This window comes from Neofelis nebulosa, chromosome 1 (assembly GCF_028018385.1).
Source record: "Neofelis nebulosa isolate mNeoNeb1 chromosome 1, mNeoNeb1.pri, whole genome shotgun sequence".
Classification (NCBI taxonomy): domain Eukaryota; kingdom Metazoa; phylum Chordata; class Mammalia; order Carnivora; family Felidae; genus Neofelis; species Neofelis nebulosa.
This window is the reverse complement of record NC_080782.1, coordinates 229,892,540-229,914,716: the sequence shown is the minus strand read 5'-3', so window position 1 is coordinate 229,914,716 and position 22,177 is coordinate 229,892,540. Positions and strand designations below refer to the sequence as shown.

At 34.2% G+C, this 22,177-nt stretch overlaps 1 protein-coding gene across 10 annotated transcripts in view; it reads left to right on the top strand.

The window, feature by feature from the left end:
• The window catches only part of NBEA (neurobeachin), a 681,254-nt gene that overhangs the window by 260,801 nt on the left and 398,276 nt on the right, over positions 1-22,177 (top strand). For 9 of the 10 annotated variants that reach the window (XM_058687599.1, XM_058687578.1, XM_058687568.1 and 6 more), the window contains 2 exons: positions 3,534-3,688; positions 5,925-6,051. In XM_058687599.1, coding sequence (XP_058543582.1) covers positions 3,534-3,688; positions 5,925-6,051 — 282 coding nt within the window. The remainder of the gene's footprint in view (positions 1-3,533; positions 3,689-5,924; positions 6,052-22,177) is intronic. The other variant, XM_058687548.1, reaches the window with a different exon arrangement.

The window sequence follows — 22,177 nt, the reverse complement described above, 5'->3', positions numbered from 1 at the left end:
TCTTGGTGGCTATATTTTTGAAATACAGGTAAGAATTATATGTTCACCCTATAAAAAGGGCATGCACTTCAAATTTTGTGTCTATTTAGGGTATGTATTCGGGTACCCGTTAGATTCAAAATGGGTAACCCCAGTGGTTACATAGACTACTAGGGAAGCCTTTTGATGTAGGTAGAACTGGTTAACATGTTGAGTAATAATGTGATAGAAAATTTTGTAAGAGCTGAAAATGTCAATTTTCACATATAAGTAATTGCAAATATATAATATTCCAAAAAATGAATGTGTTATGAACACATTGATAAGTGTACAGTTTCAAATTATTTGTCAAAATAGATTGTTAGGACAGAGAATGGTTTGAGGTATCAAGGAATGGGTAGTGTCAATGAAGAAATTATATTAAGGATAAGAATGTACAGTACTCTGATTCTAGTAAACAATCCGGCCATTGTAATCAATGGAGAAATAGTGGACTGCTTAAAGTTGTAGGCTGAGAAAGAGGAATCAGTCAAATCCAGCGTCCCACCTCTCTCAACACAGCCCTGGCGCCATCATCATCCTAGTCATGAACACATCAGTAGTTGGAAATGGAAGCTCATAAAATTTCCTAGAGATTCTTCCTCCTGTTGGCCTTAATTTGATATGGAGATATATAGGTGTTTCCTCTTTTATCCTTTGCATATACACATAGGATATATATGAAATGTGTGTGTGCGTGTGTGTGTGTGTGTGTGTGTGTGTATAAAACATTCCTTCAGATTTTTAAAAATCGGTGTAATTTTTTTATACCTTTCACTATTATTTTCTAGTTTCTCAGCCTTCCCTCACATGACTTATTTTCTAGATCTGCTGTCATCCTAACTATTCTCTTATGGACATGATGCTGTCTATCATTATTCTTGAAATATGATACCTAAAACAGCACCTAGGGTTTTGTTTATGACGTCTGACAATCACAAAGCATATGCTTCTTTCATATTGCCTGCTGTTGCTGATGCAGACCCAGACTGCATCAGCACTTGGGGAGCCATAGCAATACTCACGATAGCTAAAATGTATTGATCACTTATGATATTTCAGGCAAAGTGCTAAATATTTTATATGTATTATATTCTTTTATCTTTTTTAACAATGTTATGAAGTACAAACAATCATGAGTCTCATTTTAAAGGTGAGGAGAATGGAGCATAGAGAGATTTACTTGCCTAATACCACACGGCTAGTAATTGTTGCAGGTAGAATTCTCAGGTCTGTAGGTCATTAAAAAATGGGTTTTTAGTCACTCACTGTGCTACTATATTTATATGTTGCACTAGCACTATATATTTATATGTTGCACTAGCTACTATATTTATATGTTGCAACTGTGAATGAATGGAGGGTTTTATAGTTTTCAGTTTTTTTGTAGTTTGGCATTAATGTTGTTTGCATTTTTTTTACAAGCCATCACTACAGGTTGTTGAGATTAAATTTTTTTCCTTTATTCATATAACTAATTTTTCTCAATATATTTTGAATAGTCTCAGCACTTGACAAGATGCCTATAGTAGTCTGTTGTAGAGTTTTTGCCCAAAGTTGGTAATGACCTATTGAGAATTTTTGGTAATAGCTTTCCTATGATCCACAGATCTGTCTCACAACACTATAAACCGGCCTGTGTTTCTTATTTTATCCCCAGGGATTTTAATGAGTTGTAGAAAAAATGTATTATAGTCACTAATGACTTTTTTCAAATCAAGAATTGATTTGGATAGCCAGTGAAATAGTGCATCTCAACATTAGTTTAGGAGTTTAGAGAAGAGTTTTGATGATAAACCCAAAATACCAGTTTGTTTTTTTTTCTATTCATAGATGAGTATAACTTGATACCTTATATGATGTAGGCAGAGAATTATTTCACTTTACCCAATGGTAATAATTACTAACATCTATAAGACATCTTATACTTGAAAAACCCTTTTAAATATATTCTAATTTAATTTCCCCAGTTATAGGTAAATGGCATTCATCTTGCCATTTTTGCAATAAGAAACTGAAATTTAAAATCACACAACTTGAGAGTGATTTAGATCTCAAGACTTAGTCTTCTCGCTCCACATCCTGTATTCTTTCCATAATGTTAAACTGCTTCTCAGTGTTATAAATGAAGGCATTAGATGAGGAATGGCCAGTGAAGGAGTTGAAAACATGAAGTGTGCCTTTGGTAATTAAATACGATATAATTGAGAGTTCAAGGTTGAGTCTAATGAATTAGACTCCACCCATAAAAAGAAAAGAAGAAAAAATCCAGAAAGAGATAATGAAGAAATTTTTGGCACAGTAAAATTATTTAAGATTATAATACTTTTCGTCACAAAAATGTTTTAAGTACTCCTAAAATTGATAGTAATAATTCTTACAAATTTAGATTTTTGACATTGAAGAAATCCTTAAAGACATCAACATAAGTGTTTCTATGAAAAAAAGTTATTAAGGAAATTTAAGCCATAGACTTACTAGAGAATGAGCCATTGATATAATTTCTTTTAAGTAGAGATTTTTAATGGGAAAATTAAAAAAAATAAATGTATATAGGTACATGAAAAAGAACTGGTTTAGATTGAAGAATTTTGTACTGTCAATCACTAGCTATCAAAGCATTACATTTGAGCTGACAACATCTTATACATCCACTTTCTAGATGAAAAGTTCAATGATGGTTGAGTAACCCTGGTAAGTATTTTTTCTATGAAACCTCAGTGCTATAAACTTTGAGAAGAATGAAGTTTCACTACTTGGAAATAAAGATATTTATTTTGCTAGATAGTTTATCTTTTTAAATGACTGTTATTTATTATTTAAGCTTAACACAATGTTAAGTTCAGAAATTTTTTTGTGAAATTCATCTAAATATGCTAAAAAAACATGGGAAACTCCTGTGTTCAAAATGTCAAGGCCTAAAAGATCTTTAACTGAGTGTCTTATGTATCATCTTAGTTCCTTTTCATTGTAACAACTGTGAAAAACAACTAAGTTTTTTTCAGAAAAATAAAGTATAATTTTACTATGCCGTTAGATGTTACTCAGTATTCCTTGGTTCATTTTTAGGTTTACTAGGAAGAAGCTTCAGAATTTGGCTTTCAGAAGGTTTTTTCATGTTTTTATGACAACTTTACACATGGAGAATATAGTACAGATAAGAAGGATATTTTATGCATATTTTCCAAAAAAAACCCCTGCGTATGCAAAATATTCTAACTTGAGCACACATTTTTCTAGTTTTTCCAGATTCGTGATTATAGCCAATGCCATCTTAAGAAAGGTTTGCAAACTCCAGATTCTACATAAATATTTGCCAAATGAATTAAAGTCAACACACTTCACAGTATATCCTAATGTTCATAACCTTTTCACCATTGAAATTGGGCTCAGAAGTTAAAGAAAAAGAAAGAAAAGACAATTGAATGGTGACTATATATATAATCTGCCACAGCATGTTTGGATTTCATCCTTAGCGCTGTGTTTGTTATTTTCCATCACTTCTTTCTTTGCAGGAGTGTCGTGGTGCCTGTTAAGAAACCACCTCCCGGTAGTTTGGCTGTAACCACTGTGGGAGCCACTGCTGCTGGAAGTGGGCTGACGACAGGCAGTACCTCCAATATATTTGCTGCTACTGGAGCTACACCAAAAAGTATGATTAATACAACAGGTATTGTCCTTATATACTTTTGTGATACCTCATCTTTTTCTTTCTGTTTTCTAGATCTTCATTTTTCTGCTTATTTGATCTTAAAAAATTAAAATACCCTGATCATTTAAGATAATCCTAGTCTTTAAGAAGGTTCTACTTTTTGTTACGACCTTTCAGAATTTGTACTTCTAAGACATATTTTTTAGTGGTCATTTTAGAGGGCACTGTTGGTTTTTGTTTTGAGTCTTCTCAAAACACAGTGCTATTTACTTTCAAAGTTAAATCAGATTGGTCAACGGTATTTGGGGAGCAAAACCAAAAGATGATTTGAATGCTGAAGTTTGATATGTAAAAATTAGTAAATGTATCAAGAAGATCACTAAATATGTTGGTAACAGAAAATAAATTTAGTGACGTTTACTAGTTGAATCCTAATGTATATTTTTTGCTAAATTCTCTAAGGAAAGGCAGAGCTCCCCGAAGAACCTTGATGATATGCAATAGCCTCAACTTGATGGGAAAAAAATGCATGTGAATAAGAAACATTATTTGACATTGAGTTAATTTATATTCTTAGAATACAGTTGTATCCAATTCATTGTCCAACATTTTCCTAATGATTCTAGGAACAGAAAATTCCAAATCACTACAAATTTTAAAAGCCTGCCTAAAATAACCTTTTTTTTTTTTGTAAATTTCCATAAATGTTCCTGTTGATTATTAGCTAAATAAATCCTTACCCAAATCTTTGTGATTCCATTTTAGGTATTTATACAACGCAAGATGATCCCTGACTTTTCTTCCCTGACTATAGTAGCCTTCTCTTCTCCAAACTGTATAGCTTTGAACTTTTCCATCTATTATCATTACTTAGATTATTCCCATTTTATTAATTTCATAGCTCTTCTATGTGCTTTCTGTATTTATCTTGTTTATCATACCACCTGAGTCTGACATATCATGAACAACACATTTATGGGGTTGTAGTAAGTAGAATGTACTCTATAGCATATTTATATTAACAAATAAACATTATTAGTGGCATTGTATTAAAGAACTTAACATCTTTGATTTATCTATAAGTAAATATATATATAAAGTTTTTCTATACATTTTATAATCTTATTATTTATACTAATTCTGCTTTCTAGAAATATGAAGAAACGTATTTTTCTTTTACCAAAATATACATCAAAAAAAGGGTTGAAATTTTTTAAATATGCCAGTGTAGTAGAAAGAAATCTACATTTGGTGTCTATTGAATAGGTCCTTATTTTTAAGAGATAGATTAAAGGAAAATTAAATTACTTTTTTGTGTGAAACAAGTTATGATATTTTATTATAATGTCTATTTTGTGAATTAATAGATGTTGGGAATGATGGTAGAAAAAGTTTAGTGATAGCATGAAGTGTATAATATTACAATGGAAAATAAAATGTAAGTAATTAAACATTCTCCTCGGAAATATATATAGACAGACAATGCACACACATCCACATTTTGTATACCAGCACCTGAACTGGGCCCACTGTACAGTTTAGATTTTGGCAAATAGATGCTATACAAAGAAATCTATGTATTCTGCTATGTAGCAGAAATCCCAATAAGCAATTCAGCTTTATGGGATTAGTGTGAGATAAGATAATATTCAGGAACACTAGATGTCCCTCAACTCCACAGCTCTTTAATGTACTTACATGGTGTATTATAGAAAAGTCTGTTCCAAAGTGGCACCTTCATATCGTTGAGGAGAACTCATTATTTTAAAATCAGGTACAATTATGTTCATTATAGCCCTTCTGAAAGCAATCATTGTATCAAAGTAAGCATTTGATGCTGCAGTGCCACAAATTTATGCTCAATATATTGTAAACTGTATCTTAGTAAACACTAAAAATTTATAATATAGAAATAAAAACATAAATTTTTCGCATCTGAATTTGAATTGTTTTATCAGCCTCATTTTATCTAAAATTATTTTCATTTGTTGGTGTCTTTTATTTCTACCCCGTTTGTAATATATAGTTCTGTTAGATTAGTATAAGTAAATAAACTGGGTTTTAATGCAACAGCTATTGTTTATACTCACCAAAAGTTATTAGTGTACTAATGGCCAAATGACTTTTTATTTATTGAATTCTGTTTTGACATTCAGATGAGTAAATCTTCAAAATCAGATAGTAATGATACAATGAAAATTGTTTTGTTAAATAAATTTATGTTTAAGGCTAAAAATTATTATTTTGGGAACAGGTGCCGTGGATTCAGGGTCCTCCTCCTCTTCCTCCTCTTCTAGTTTTGTAAATGGTGCTACCAGCAAAAACCTTCCAGCTGTACAAACTGTCGCTCCAATGCCAGAAGATTCGGCCGAAAACATGAGGTATACATAACTACTTGTTTATACTCTTTTTACAACTCCACCCCTAAACATAGTGAAACAATACACAGTAAATACAAAGGTAGAGTTAAGAATTCTTGAAAATGGTTAGTTATGAATTTGTAACTGCGTTTCATAATTGTATTGTTTTGTTATTTTTGGCTAGTTACACATTGTATCAAAACTACTTACTACGTTTCAGAGCCTAAATAGGGATCCTGAGTGACTTTCAGACATTGACTTTGCTCAATTTATAATCCATTGTCATATAACATGCTACTATTTTCAGTAAAAACATGCACAAATGGTGACATGATAAAGTTGTGCATCTTTGCCGTGGCAATGAGAAGTTTAAAATACAGACTTTCAAAATAACTCTGCAAAGTTACATGTAATATAAACTATATGTAATTGGAACTTGAATAAACATTTTCCAATTACATGTACAGTATTATATATTACATATATATTGTTCATTTCATAAACAAATGAACAAACATTACCTTTTTTATCATGATTAATAGATAAAAATTATTTATAGTAGCATGTCACGAAAACTCCTACAAGAGACTAGTCTACACTCTTAGAGTTAAATTGCACACACACAGATATGTGTGTGTATTGACATTTCAAATTCAAGTATGACACAAATACAGAGTGTACAAGCTCAGTGAAACAATGAAGACACTCATGTTACCATCACCCAAGTGAAGAAGTGTAATGTTCCGGGTACCCCAGAAGCCCCATCTTGTGTTCATTTCCAGTCACGAATCTTGCTCCTCTTCAGATTCATAACCCTGACTTTTAATACCTGGTTAGCTTTGTCTTTCATGAGTTTTATGAAAATGGAATTGTAACGCATATATTCTCTTGTCTGTAGAGTCTTTTGTTCTGCATCATATTTGTGAGATTCATCCATGTTGCATGTGGCAATAGTTTGTTTATTTTTATTCCATCTTTATTCCCTTGTGGGTGGATACTATAATTTATTAATCAATTTTACTGATGATGGGCATTGGGATTTTCTAGGTTTAGGCTATGACAAATAATGCTGCTTTATACACAATAATGCTGCTTGTACAGTACTCTTCGGTGTACCACACATTTGCATGCACATCTGCTGGGTAAATAATGTGGGGTAGAGTGGAGTAGTATCGGTTTTATCAGATAATGCCAGATAGTTTTCCAAAGTGGATATGAAAGTTGACTACCTCAGCAACGTATGAGCGTTCCTGTTTCTTCCTATCTTTAACAATACTTAGTACTGTCACTCTTACATTTTAACCATTTTGGTGGAAGTATCTCCCTGTATTTATAGTTTGCATTTTCCTGTGATTCATGGGGTTAAGCAACTTCTTACGTATTTATTGGTCTTTTGGTTTTACTGGTTTGTGGTTTGCTGGTTTACTGGTTTGTGGCCTATTGAAATCTCTTACCCATTTTTAAAAATTGAGTTGTTTTTCTTCTTGTTATTAATTTGTAAGGCCCTGTCCCTTTGAAGATTATATGTCATTTGTATATATATCTTCTTTCTGTGACTTTTCTATTCATTTATACGAGCTGTTTTGCTCCACAGAAGCTGTAATTTTACTAAAAATCTGTCAACAAGTGCTTTTTCTGTTGTAGATGAAATCTTTGCCTACATTTCCCCCACCTTATCTTTTGGCTGCTTTGTTATTTTTCATATTTAGATGTGTAGTCCATCCAGAATTGAGTTCTGTGTATTTAATAAGGTGGGAGTGATATGGATGTCAGGATGACCCAGCATCATTTATTGGAAAACCTCCTCTTTCTTCCCGTGCTCTTCTGTTTCATCAGAAAACAAGTGCCCCTTTATGCTGGGTTCCAGTTTGCCACTCAGTTCTTTGTGTATTCTTGTGCCATTCTGTCATAGTTAGCTTTAGGTTTAATAAAGATCTTTATCTGGTTGAGTAAGGTCTTCCCATCTTGTCCTTTTCTTTTTCAAGGAAGTCTGAGGTATTCTTGATACTTAGAGTTTCTATTTAAATTTTAGAATCGGTTTGTCAGTATCCGTATTTTAAAAAACTTGCTGGAGTTTTGGCTAGGAATAGAATTCATAGATCTATTGCAACTATATCGATCTCTATTGCATCTACAGATCTCCTTCAATAATGAAATTTTCAGACTATGAGCATCATATATTCCATTTCTTTTTAATTTTTCTAGTAACAGTATTTACTTTTCTATTTAGAAGGCTTACATATTTCCTATTTGATTTATTCTTAGCATCTTAATATTTTGTATTTGTATTTTTTTCTCTAATTTCCAAATCAATGTTATTGAGACCATTTGTGTATGTTGTTTCAACTTAAAAAAAAACCTCATTCAAGTGTACCTTTTACTGAGTTTTGATTGGTTTAGGCACCCATATAACCATTGCAATCAAGAGATAAAATATATCCATCACCCCAGAAAGTTCCCTTGTGCTCCATATGTAATTCACTCCATCTTTGCCTCAGGCAACCATTTATGTGCTTTTTAATATTGTAACTTAGATTTGTCTTTTCTAGGGTTTCACATAGATGGAATCATGCAGAATATGCCTTTTTGTGTCTGTCTTCCTTCACTCAACTTTTGAGATTCTGGGACTCATCCATGTCTTTTTATTTCTGTGGGCGTTTAATAGTCTGTGTAACTTTGAGTACAAGTCTTGTATTAGACATAACGTTCTCAGGTAGACAACTAAAATTGTGGGTTGTGTAGTAAGTATATGCTTACCCTTCTAAGAAACTGCTATTTGCAAAGTGGTTGTATCATGTTATATTCCTGTCAACAATGTATAAAAGTACCCTTTGTTCTATATTGTTGTTGACACTGGTATGGTTAATCTTTTAAAAGTTATACTTTATAATGACCGGGTAAGCATATCTCACTAGGTTTTATTTTCGATTTTCTTAATGATTAATGATAGGAAGGTGTTTTGTTTGTTTTTGTTTTTTCCTGTGCTCATGGGCCATTGAAGTCTTTTGCTTTTTTAAAAAAAAATTTCCTTTTTGGGATATAAGAGTTCTTTATATATTCTGAATATATGTCCTCAGTCAGAAATATGCATTGCAAAATTTTTATGTTCCATTTTATATTTTTATTTTGTTAAAACTAGTAAGAACAGGAACTTTCTAATTTTAATAAAGTCCATTGTTTCAAAAAGTCTTTTCTATTCTGGTTTGTACTTTTGTGTCCTAAGAAATCTTTACCTTCCTGAAAGTCATGAAGACGTTCTTACAATTTCTTCTAAAAGTTTTGTAGTTTTTAGCTTTTGTGATTAGGTCTGTGATGATCCATTTTCACTTAATTTTTGTGTGTATGTCGAGATAAAAGTTGAGGTTCGTTTTTATCCATTTTTACAAATCACTGTTTCAGCACCATTGAATTACTTTGGTACACTGGTTTAAAATCATTTGCCCACCTATGCCTGAATCTATTTCTGGCCTCTGTACTGTTCCATAATCTGTATGGCTGTTCTTCTGCCAATACCTCCTGTCTTCATTTACTGGAGCTTTATAGTAAATCTTGAAAGCAGGTGGTACAAGTTTTCTAGCTCTGTTCCTCTCTACATTTGCTTTGACTGTTCTAGGTAATTTGCATTTTCACATAAATGTTAGAATTTGTTTGCCAGTTTCTAACAAAACAAAACAAAACAAAACCTGCTGTAGTGTTAAGTAGGATTGTGTTGAGTCTTTAATTAAATTTAAGGAGAAATGATGACTTAATATTATTGAGTCTTCCAGTCTATGAACATTGTCTGTATCCATTCATTGAGATCTTTAATTTCTCTCAGCACCTAACTGTAGTTTTCAATCCAAAGATCTCATGTTTACTTTTTACTTTAGATTTCCAATTTTGAGTTAGAAGCCAAGTAAAAAAGTAAACACTGTATGTTTTCATTTATACCATATGCAAATAAATTTATCTTAACACAGTAAATTGATGATTGCCTGTGTCAGTTATACCTTAGTAGAGCTGAACAAAGAGAAATATTTTAATTGTGTGTTGATAGTGTATAAAAAGACAATTTATTTTTGCATATTTGACCTTGTATCCTGCAGCTCTGCTTGATTCACTTAATTTTAATAGACTTTGGTAGATGGTTTAGAACGTTTGTCAGCTCAATAATTCTATCTGTAGTTTCCTTATTTTCTGTGTGTAAGATAGTGTTATTTGTAGCTTTAGTGATATTTATCCTTAAATGTGTAAGAATTCACCTGTGGAGCCATCTCTAAATGGAATTTTCTTTATGGAAAAGTTTTAAATTACAAATTAAGTTTCTCTAATGGGTAAGTGATTATTTAGATTTTTTGGTTTTTGCGGGGGGGGGATAGTTTTTGGCATCAGTTTTGGTCATTTGTGACTTCTAGGAATTTAGCCATTTTATCTAAGTTGTTTGATTTAGTGCCATACAGTTTTATTTTTTTGTTATTTTAAAATATTTATAGGATCTCTAATGGTGCTTTCATTCCAGATTTTGTTAATTTATGGCTTTTCTCACTGTATCGTTACTAGAATAGCTATTGATTGTTCAGTGTTACGATTTTTCTCAGAGATTAGCTATTAGCTTCATTAGTTTTTTTTCTGTTTTCCATTACACTGAATTCTGGTCTTATTAATTCCTTTTCATATATTAGTAGTTTACAAGCTATGACCCATGAACTAAATTTGCCTGCCACCAGTTTCTATTAAAAATAAACTTTTATTGGTATATAGTCCTATCATTTGTCTGTATATTGCCGTGATTGCTTTCACATTATAGTGGCAGTGTTAAGTTGCTGTAATAGAGAAAGTATTGCCTAAATGCCAAAAATATTTACTCTTTCACCTTTTAGAGAAAACATTTGCTGACCCTTGCTTAGATCATTGATTTTAGATATCTCTTCTTTTCTAATATGAGCTTTTAAAGTCACAACTTTTCCTCTAAGGACTGATTTAGCTTTATTATATAAATTTTCATTATAAGGTTTTAATTTTCATTCAATATTTTTTCTATGTTTACCTACAATTTAGTCATTGACTCATAGGTGTCCAGAGGTGCATTTTGACATTGATCTTTTCTTGCTTAAACATAACGCTTTGAGATCCATCCAAGTGTTGCACGGGTTTTTTTGTTTGTTTCAAATTTTTATTTAAATTCTAGTTAGTTAACATATAGTGTAATATTGGTTTCAGGAGTAGAATTTAGTGATTCATCACTTACATATAATACCCTGTGCTCAAAACAAGTGCTCTCCTTAATATCCTTCACCAATTTAGCCCATTCGCCATCCACGTCCCCTCCAGCAACCCTCACTTTGTTCTCTGTATTTAAGAGTCTTATTGTTTACCTCCTTCTCTTTTTTCCCTTCCCCTGTGTTCATTTGTTTTGTTTCTTAAATTTCACATATGAGTGAGCACGCATGGTATTTGTCTTTTTCTGACTGACTTATTTCACTTAGCATAATATGGTCTAGCTCCATCCATGTTGTTGTTAATGGCAAAATTGCATTCTTTTTGATAGCAGTAATATTCCATTGTATCTGTATACCACCTCATCTTTATCCATTCATCACTCAATGGACATTTGGGCTCTTTCCATAATTTGGCTATTGTTGATAATGCTGCTGTGAACATCAGGGTGCATGTGTCCTTTGAATCAGTGTTTTTGTATTCTTTGGGTAGATATCTAGTAGTGCAATTGCCAGGTCATAGTGTAGTTCTATTTTTAACTTTTTGGGGAGTCCCCATAGTGTTTTCCACAGTGGCTGCACCAATTTGCATTCCTATCAGCAGTGTTGCACATTTTAATAGTTTTCTTCCATTTGTATTTCTTTTTTTTCTTTTTTTTTTCATTTGTATTTCTTAGTAGTATTCCATGGTATGCATATATGACAGTTCATTCAACTATTCACCCACTAAGGGCATTTAGTTTTTTTCTAGTTTTTGGCTTTTATGAAAAAAGATGTAGTGAACATTTGTTTTTACGTAAGCATATGTTTTCATTTCTCTGGGATAAGTGACCAAGAGTGAAGTTACTGAGCTTTATGGTAAATACCTGATTAGTTTTGTTAAAAGAAACTTCTACCAGCAATGTACACATAGTCCACTTTCTCTTCATTTTCACCAGATTTTGGTGTTGTCTTTTTTTTTTTAAAAGTCATTCTGCCTGGTAGGTATGTAGTGATATCTCACTGTGGTCTTAATTTGTCACTTTCCTAATGGATGATTCTGAACATCTTTTTGTGTGCTTATTTGCCATCAGTATTAAAATGTATGTTCATATTTTTTGCCCATTTCATAATTGGATTGCTTTCTTGATTTTAAGCCTTGAGAGTTCATTATATTTTCTAAGTACCAGTCCTTTTTCAGAAATGTAGTTGACGGTTATTTTCTTCCACAGAGTGGCTTCTTTTAAAACACTTAAAAACATTGTTTTTTTTGTTTTTTATTTCAGACAGAGAGCACAAGCGGGAGAAGGGGGCAGAGGGAGAGAAACTTAAGTAGGCCCCACACTCCACATAGAGCCCAATGCAGGGCTCGATCCCACAACCCTGGGACCTCAGCCAGAATCAAGAGTCAGATGCTCAAGCAGCTGAGCCACTAGACACTCCTGGACTGTGGCTTCTTATTTTATCCTTTTAATAGCGTCTTTGGCAGAGAAAAACTGCATTTTTATTGTAGTCTAACTTACCATGTTGTCATGTCTAAGAACTCTTCACCCCTCTGAGTCCTAAAAATTTTTTTCTTACATGTTTTCCATAAAATTCTATGACTTCATAAACAGTTTTACTTTTAAGTCTGTGACTCATCTTCAGCTAATTTTTGTATAAGGTATGAGGTTTATGTTGAGGTTTGTATTTTTGTCCATGGTTGTTCAGCACGATTTATTCAAAATCTTTCTTTATTCCAAATCTTTATTCTTTCTCATGAGGCACGCTTTTAGGGTATTTTAAAGAGAGTCTAGAGGGGCCTTTATTCTTGGGCTAATTTTGTCACACTTAGAAAGTGTGCTGGGATTTCTCCTGAATGCTCAGTGTATTTAATGAGGACTCTCCATTCTGGCCGGAAGGAACACAGACACTTCTCAGCCCTGTATGAGCTGTTAGGAAATGTTTGCGTTATAGCTCCTTCATAATTGTTCTTTCCTCTGGATTTGATCTATTCTAACCTTCAGAGCTTTCAAGTGTCACACATATAGATTGTTATTCAGCCGAAGACTCAGATTATTGAAACTGTTTCTATTTATAATTCTTTCCTCTTGGATGGAAGTCCTCCAAATTCTATCCACCTTGGCCTTCCTGAACTACAGTTTTAGTCTTGTCAACCCAGAATGCTTGCTGGATTCTATAATTGCCCTAATAGGGGAAATACCTCCCTGCAGGAAACCTGAATGATGGTAGGAATCATTTCGTTTTTTTTTTCTTTCCTCAAGGTTTATGGTCTTGTGCTACCTGTGTTCTCTGAAAATATTGTTCTCTGTATTTTGTACAATTTTCTAGTTAATAGTGTGGGAGGTAACTCTATACCATCTTATTGCTCCGAGGTGAAAAATGGAATTTGATATTTTTACACTGTAAATTATATCTTTTATAAAGTGCATTTTCAAATTGTTTGCTGGCATATATAATCCATTGTGGTATATTGAACTAATATCCTGAAACATTTAGCTACTTATTATTCCTAATTATTTATCTCTACTTCTTTCGTTTTAATAAAATCTTTTTAATGTTTATTTATATTTGAGAGAGGTAGATAGAGACAGAGCATGAGCTGGAGAGGGACAGAGAGAGAGGGAGACACAGAATCCGAAGCAGGCTCAGGCTCTGAGCCGTCAGCGCAGAGCCTGATGCGGGGCTGGGACTCACCAACCGTGAGATCATGACCTGAGCTGAAGTCGGACGCTCACCCGACTGAGCCACCCAAGTGCCCCTATCTATAGTTCTTTCTAAATGAATATATATGTATGTCGTCTTTTCATCTTAGAATATTGGCAATTGTATCCCCTGTTACAATCCTTAAATCTTTTTGTTTCTTTTCCTTGTCTTCTAGTACCACCTACTACCTCCATTGCAATTTTCTATAAAAGTAGTTAGAAAAGGCATTGTTTTCTTCATCTCAGATGGAAAGCTTTGAACATCATTAATTATGATGCTCCTGTCTATTTACTATAGATACTTTTGTCACATGTAAGACATCTCTTATGTTTATAATTAGCCAAGAATTGCTGTGACTTACCTGTATTGAATTTTATTGTAATTAAACAAATTTTTGCATACTCCTTTTTCTGCTAATGTGGTCTATTAGATTGATTTATTTTTTAAGTGTTAAACAAACCTTGAATTCCTAGAAAAAAATCAACTTTTTCTTTGAAAAAGGCATTTTTCTCTTTTGAAGAGTTTGTGTAAGATTATTATTTTTTTCTAAACTATTTGCATACTTCACAAGCAAAGACATCTGATTCTGGTCTATCTCCTTTTCTTAAAATTTTTTTTTTAATGTTTATTTATTTTTGAGACAGAGACAGATTGCCAAGTGGGTTAGGGGTAGAGAGAGAGGGAGACACAGAATCCGAAGCAGGCTCCAGGCTCTGAGCCGTCAACACAGAGCCCGATGTAGGGCTCGAACCCACAGAGTTGTGAGATCATGACCCGAGTGGAAGTCAGACGCTCAACCGACTGAGCCACCCAGGTGCCCCTGGTCTATCTCCTTTTTAGGGAATGTTTTTAAATTAAAATTTCAATTCAATAGCTACAGCTCTTCCCAGATTTTCTATTTTGTCTTGTGTCAGTTTTGGAAGGTTCTGTTGGCATAAAGTAGTTCATACTATTCTATAGTTTTTTTTTTAACATTCCTGTCATCTGTAAGAAAGTCCTTCTAACAATTCCTGATATTCATTATTTGAGTCTGCTTTCTTTTTGGCTGCTTTCCTTCCTTCCTTTCTAGTCTTGGTAGTGATTAATCAACTTTATTCATATTGTGGAAGAAACATTCACTAGAGAGAAGTAACAAGAAACTGTGAGGTTGAGGGTTATATATTATTATTACTAGTTTTCCTTAGTGCAAAGGTTCATAAACACCAACTTGCAACAGAGTTACGTGGAAGGCTTGTTAAAACATGTACTGCTGAGTCCCACCCCAGAGTTCTGATTCAATGGATTTCTGGAGTGTGAGAAGTCCCCTGGCAAGCTGGAGATTCAGAAAAGCCAATTTATATATTTCCAGTCCAAGTCTAAAGGCTTGAGAACCAGAAAAACTGATGTTATAAGTTCCAGTCTGAAAGCTGGCAGGCTCAAAACCCAAGAGGAGCCAATGTTTTTGTCTGAGTCCAAAGGCTGGAAAAGACCAGCATTCCTGCTCCAACTGTCAGGCAGGAGGAGCTCTCTCTTACTCAGCTTTTTGTTCTATTCATGCCTTCAGCTGAATGGATGAGGCCTATCCACATTAGGAAGGTCTACAGCTTTAGTCAGTCTTCCCATTCAAAATATTAATCTCATCCAGAAACACCCTTACAGACACACCAGAAAAATATTTGACCAAATATCTCCATACCCTATGATCCAGTTAAGTTGATACATGAAATTAACCATTACACTAGATGATCTTGATCCTGCTGGTTCTGAGAACACACTCTGAGAAACAGTGTTTTAAGTAGTCATCCTCCAGATTGCAACATTAATTCTTAGTTTATCTAAGTCATCTTCCAGGACAATGCATAGATCTTAGTATAGTTTAACTTCATTTATCCCCAATTTTGCAAATACACTTGTACACCTGTACACATGTTTGTGTGGATGTAAAATTTTAAACCCCATAACAGAGCATAATTACTATTTTGTTAGTCAACCTCTATTTAGATTTACCCACATGGTTATCATTTTTTGTTGCTCATCATTACTTTCTGAAAGTCTGATTTCCATCTGGTATCATTTTCCTTCATCTTGAAGAACACCTTTTAGTATTTCATTTCATGTAGTCCTGCCACTTATGAATTCTCTCAGTTCTTATTTGACTAAAACACTTTCAAATTTACCTAATTTTTTTTAATGACAAATTTGAGCCAGTATAAATTTTAGGTTGGAGTTGTTTTCTTTTACTGCGTTGAAAATATTCTTCAACTGTTTTTGGGTTTTGTTCTTTCTATGCTTTCTTTACTTTTTTGCCTTAAAAAAAACCCAGAAAACTTTTAGTCTTGCTGCTATTTCTATGCTCTTATCTTGTCTTCCCCACCATTGCTACCGGCTTTTAAGATTGTCTCTATCTTTGGTGTTTACCATTTGAACTGTGATATACTCAGGCTCTGTGGTTTTTCTTGGTATTTATCTAGCTTGGGCTTGCAAGAGCTTCTCAAGTCTCAAATTTGTTGACTTTCATCAGCAGCTGCGAAATTCTTAGCCATTACCACCTCAAATTTTGCTTCTTACTCATTCTTTTCTTAGGACTTGAATTATGCATATATCAGATGTTTTCTTTATTTGTTATCTATTTATATATATTCTTTCTCATTCTCTAATTTTGAGTATATTTTTTAACCTTAGTCCACTTTACTAATTCTCTCTGTAGTTGTTTCTAATCTTCTAGATTCTGAAATTAGTAAGTACTAGAATTTCCATTTGATTTTTTTCATAGTTTTTCTCTTCCAGTTGTCTATCTTGTCTATAATTTGCATGAATATATGAGACATAGGTATTTCAAGTCTTGGTTTCATTATTGGGCTTTTGGACTATATGTATGATTTTGTGTTTCTGTTAGTATTGGATAATACATTTTTTTCTAATGTCATTTGTTTTAATTCTAGTGTGAAGAACCTGGTATATGAGAGATTATAAAGGTACAAAATGGTGGATTTTTCCAGAAAAAAATTACATTTGTTTCTAGTAGGCACTACCAATTCTAGATAACATAATATAGTCAAGGTTATAGGGCTTAGTCTTTTTTCTGGTTTACCACTACTCTAGGGTGTAATTCTGTAGGGTTCCAACTTGAATCATAAGGATTTTTCTAAGTTCTCCCTGCCTTTGGTGGGTCCTAAACTTCAGTTTTTCTCCATAAATTTGTTAAAAGTTTGTTCAACTGCTGAGTCATTAAACTGCTTCTTCTAAACCATGTCCATATGAAAAAGGGGCCCAAATGCCAAAATCACCTCTTTTAGGATTTCTTCTTTTTAAGAATCATCATCAAATATTTGGTCCCTGCCTTAATGTTCCATTACCCTTAAAGAGGTATTTTTTCTTTTGGTTTGGTTTCTGTCTAGTTGTTTAGCTGTTCTCAGCATGAAGATCAGCCAATTAGTAACAGTGAAAATCCAAATTATTTTTATATAGCTAGTTTGTTTATTACCATATATTAAATTGAGTATAAGCATTGAAATAGCTTAGTTTTATTTTTTAATCACTACTTTAAACTAGATTATGCCATATCCATTTATTTTGTCCCTTAATTACATCATGGGCAAATTTGATTTTCTTATAATCTTCAAGCTATACAAAAGATTAGTCAAATATAATGTAAATTCTAATATCTCATCTAATAAAAATCTCTTCAGCTCTTTCGCTGGCTCTTTTTATATTAGGGTCTTAATGGCATTTCTCTTTCCTGTCTTTTCTTTAAACTTATCTATATTTTTACTCTTAAAGTAGGGTTTTTATAATGTGTCATTGGACCCAGCTTTTTTTTTTATTGTCAATTTGACAATTGACAATATATTTTACATTTAATGTTATTACTGATATGGTTGCATTTATATCTATCAACTTGCTACTTGTTTTCTAAAAACTATTATTTCCCATCTTTTTTTTACTTTTTTTATCCCTCTATTTCTGCTTTCTCTTGGATTAATAGGGCATTTTTTGTATCATTCTTTTTTCTCTCCAATATTGGCTTATTGTTTATTCAGCTTTAAAATATTTTTGGAGCTGCCCAAGGCTTACAATAAAAATCCTTAAATTATTGCAGTCTTTATTTATTTTTTTATTCTTTTAATGTTTGTTTGAGAGACAGAGCAAGCGGGGAAGGAGCAGAGAGAGAGAGAGAGAGAGAGAGAGAGAATCCCAAGTAGGCTCTGCACTGTCAGCTCAAAGCTCGACACAGGGCTCGATTTCATGACCCTGAGATCATGACGTGAGCTGATATCTAGAACCAGGTGCTTAACTGACTGAGCCACCAGGCACCCCTAAATTTTTATAGTCTTTAATAGTTTTATACTCTTTCATGTGTTGTGTAAGATTCTTATAATGGTTTACTTTTACTTTACTTTTAATTACTCTGTCGTCCTTTATGGTTTACTTTTAATTACTCTGTCATCCTTTATGTTAATGTTGTCATATTTTACCTTTATATGTCTTTTTAAGAAACATTGCATCACTACTCTTTTTGCTGTGTAAAGTGCATTATCTTTAGCGCAATTAAAAATAAATGAGTTTAATATTTACTCTTATTTATCATTTCTAGCCTTCTTAGTATGTTTGTAGAAACATAAGTTTACATCAGGTATTATATTTCTTATTCTTGAAGAACCTCCTTTAAAAGTTCTTGTACTGCAGGGGTGTCTGGGTGGCTCAGTCGGTTAAGCATCCGACTTTGGCTCAGGTCATGATCTCCCTGTCTGAGTTTGAGCCCTGCGTCGGGTTCTGTGCAGACAGCTCAGAGCCTGGAGCCTGCTTCCGATTCTGTCTCTCTCTATCTGCCCTCCCCTGCTTGCATTCTGTCTCTGCCTCTCTCACAAAAATAAATAAACATTAAAAAAAAAAAAGGTCTTGCACTCCAAGGCATATACATGGATGTCTCAGTTTTTGTTTCTTTGGAACAATTCTTCTCTGCCTTCATTTTTGAAAGATATTTTTGTTTGTTTGTTTGTTTGTTTTGGCCAGAAATAGAATTGTGGCCAACATTTTTTTGAAGTGGATTTGAAATAGATTTCATGCCACTGTCTTCTGGCCTGCCTCTTCCTGGTGAGGTCATTTTTTCCTTTTTCCTCTTTGCGTGATGAGTCTTTATTCTCTGAAAGCCTTCTTTAAATTTTTGTCTACTTTTGGGTTTCAGTATTTTATTATGACAAATATAAGTTATTAATTAATTTTTATTGTGCTTGCTTCCTGGGATTCTTTTTTTTTTTTTTTTAAGGTTTATTTATTTTTGAGAGAGACAGAGACAGAGCTTGAGCAGGGGAGGGGCAGAGAGAGAGGGAGACAGAATCGGAAGCAGGCTCCAGGCTCTGAGCTGTCAGCACAGAGCCTGATGCGGGGCTCGAACCCACGGACAGTGAGATCATGACCTGAGCTGAAGTCGGACGCCCAACTGACTGAGCCACCCAGGCACCCCTTTCCTGGGCTTCTTGCATCCATGGTTTGAGGAACTTAATCATTTTGGGAAAATTATTATTCATTATCTCTTAACATATTTCTTCTGCCCGATTTTCTCTCTCTCCCTGTATTAGTTTTTTATTGCTACCATAATCAATTGCCACAAATTTAGCAGCTTAAAACAATACTAATTTATTACGACACAGTTCTGGAGATTAAAAGTCCAACACAGGTCACATTGAAAACCCTGCTATTTGCAGGGCTGCTTGCTTGTTGGAGGCTTTGGAAGTAAACCAGGTTCATTCAGGTTGTTGGCAGAATTCAGCGCCGGGCCACTGTAGGACAACAGCCCTGTTTATTTGCCAGTTGTCAGTCAGGGCTGTCCTTAGCTCCTAGAGAGTCCTTTTTCTAGTCCTTGCATATGACCCCTTCATTCAGAACCAGTGACAGTGTATCACATTCTTCTCACACTTGGGACCTCTCTGGCTTCACCTTCTGACCTGTCTTTTACGTCTTTCTCTTCTACTACAACTCCCTGATGCCACCAAGAGGGTTTTCTGCTTTTTTAGGGCTCCTGTGGTTACATTAGGCCCACCTACATAATCCAGGATAATGTCCCTATCTCAGTGTGTAAAGCGTGAATTTCATTTTAGAGTCCCTGTTGCCATGTAACATAACTGACTCACAAATTCCAGGGATTATGGTTTAGGCACCTTTGGGCAGCCATTATTTGGCATACCACATTTTTCTTCTGGAATTTTAATGACATTTATATAGACTATTTGATACTCTTCCACAGCTCTTGAATGTACTTGCATTCAAAGAATATATGTATTCTTCTTTCATTATATATATATATATATATATATATATATATATATATATATATAAAACAAAATATATATATAATGAAATATATATATATATATATATATATCCTCCTTTTATTTCAATACGCCTTTTTTAATTGGCCTTTCATCAAATTTGCTAATTCTTTCCTTAACTTTGTTGAATCTGTTGATAAGCCCATTGAACGCATTATCTTTTTTCTCTATTTTTGTATTTTCATCATTGTGTCCTTTTTACAGTTTCTTACTTTGCTAAAATTCCCTGTTTATGCACATTGACTTATCTTTTCAAGTATTAATTAACTCCCAACATGTTAAACATAGTTATTTTAAATCCTCCGATAGTTCCAACACCTGGTTTCTCTGTGATTCTGATCCTATCCTTCTGTGATTCTGACTTTGTCGGTTTTTCTTCTTTGTATGTCTTATACTTCTTGGTTGAAAACTGGACATTATTTATAGATTAGTCATAACTGACATGGTATTTATCCTGGAAAAGGGCTTGCCTCTTATGCTAGGCCTCTCCTATTGTAGCTTAAATTATTCTACCCAGGAGTTGAGCTAGGTTTGTGTTTTCTTGTTTTAAATACTCTCACTGCAACTCATGCCTTAAATTTCACTACATTTACCTTGTCTTTATGTAGAGGGTGACTTGTCAGAATGTTTTACTCAGTGTTCCTATTGAAGGCTTTCTTTCGATCCTATATTTCCTATATTTCAAAGAGGTTCCCTCCACAACAGTCGTCTGCTGTATCTGTACTGGGTACTTGCAAGCCTGGTTTGTGGTGGGCATGGGTTGTTTCCTGTTGTTCTGCTCCAGACTGGGTTTTAGGCAAGTGCTGCCCCGGGTCTTGTGTGTGGGACTTGCTACTGATCCTGCCCATTTGCAAGTGGTTGGAGAATCTCTAAATATCAGGACTTCCTGCTCTCCCTCAGAAAAGTTTTTTTTTTTTTTTTTCTGTTCCCTTTCTCTAGCTGCAAAAGGCTCTCTCTGGTACCCTGAACGTGACCGGTCTTGCCGCCCTGTTCTAAGACAGATAAGGCTTTTGTTCGGCAGAGGTTATAGAGAAGAAGGTCCAGGCTGGGCTTTATGTCTTTTCTACAACAGTCACCGCTTCCCTTGCTTAGCCTGCAGCGGTGAAAGGACTTTCTCAGTCGTCCATGCTGCCCCCGGTCTCTCTCATGAGTAATGGTGAGGTTTGTGGACAAGAGCCTGCAAATTACCGCAGGCTCCCCTTGTGCTTGCAGCTCTGAAGGTTCATTCTCTCACATTAGCTCACACTTGGACTCGATCAACTTATTAAAAGTGTTAGCTGATTTCCTCTCACCAGTCTATGGAGTACCCAGTGTTTCTTCTTCCTGGGCTCTGCCCCGAGGAAGCAAGTTCTTCATCCCTCCCTTGTCTTCTTAAGGGTCTGGTCTTGCTTCAGATTTCAAGGCTAATTGGTTGTCCTGCGATCTCAGCAATCTGCTAGATCCTAAAAGTGCTATAATTCTATATATTTTCTGGCTTTTTCTTGTGATCAGTGTGGGAGTGACCATTTCCAGCTTTCTGCATCTTAAGTGGAAGTTTTCTATTTTTTTTAATTTGAATTTCTAACTCATGATATTTCAAATTGTATTTTCAAAAAATATTATGTGAGCCAAGTACTATACTAACAGCACCCATTAACAGACTACAGTCACAGGAAAGATATTCTCAGAGCACTGTATACAGGCGGTTTACTGAAGAATGTTCTTCACATCACCTATAAGTGGGAAGGGAGAACTGGTCTGAGGAAAAGTGAGGCGATTGGAAGGGAGGGCCTAGGTCATTCTGTGGGAAAGCACTAAAACCAGGCGTGCCTTGCTGCCCCAGTCAGAAGCATATACGACTCTTGTGTTAAAAATATTATTTACTGAGGCACCTGGGTGGCTCAGTCGGTTAAGCATCCGACTTCAGCTCAGGTCACGATCTCGCGCTCCGCGAGTTCGAGCCCCGCATCGGGCTCTGTG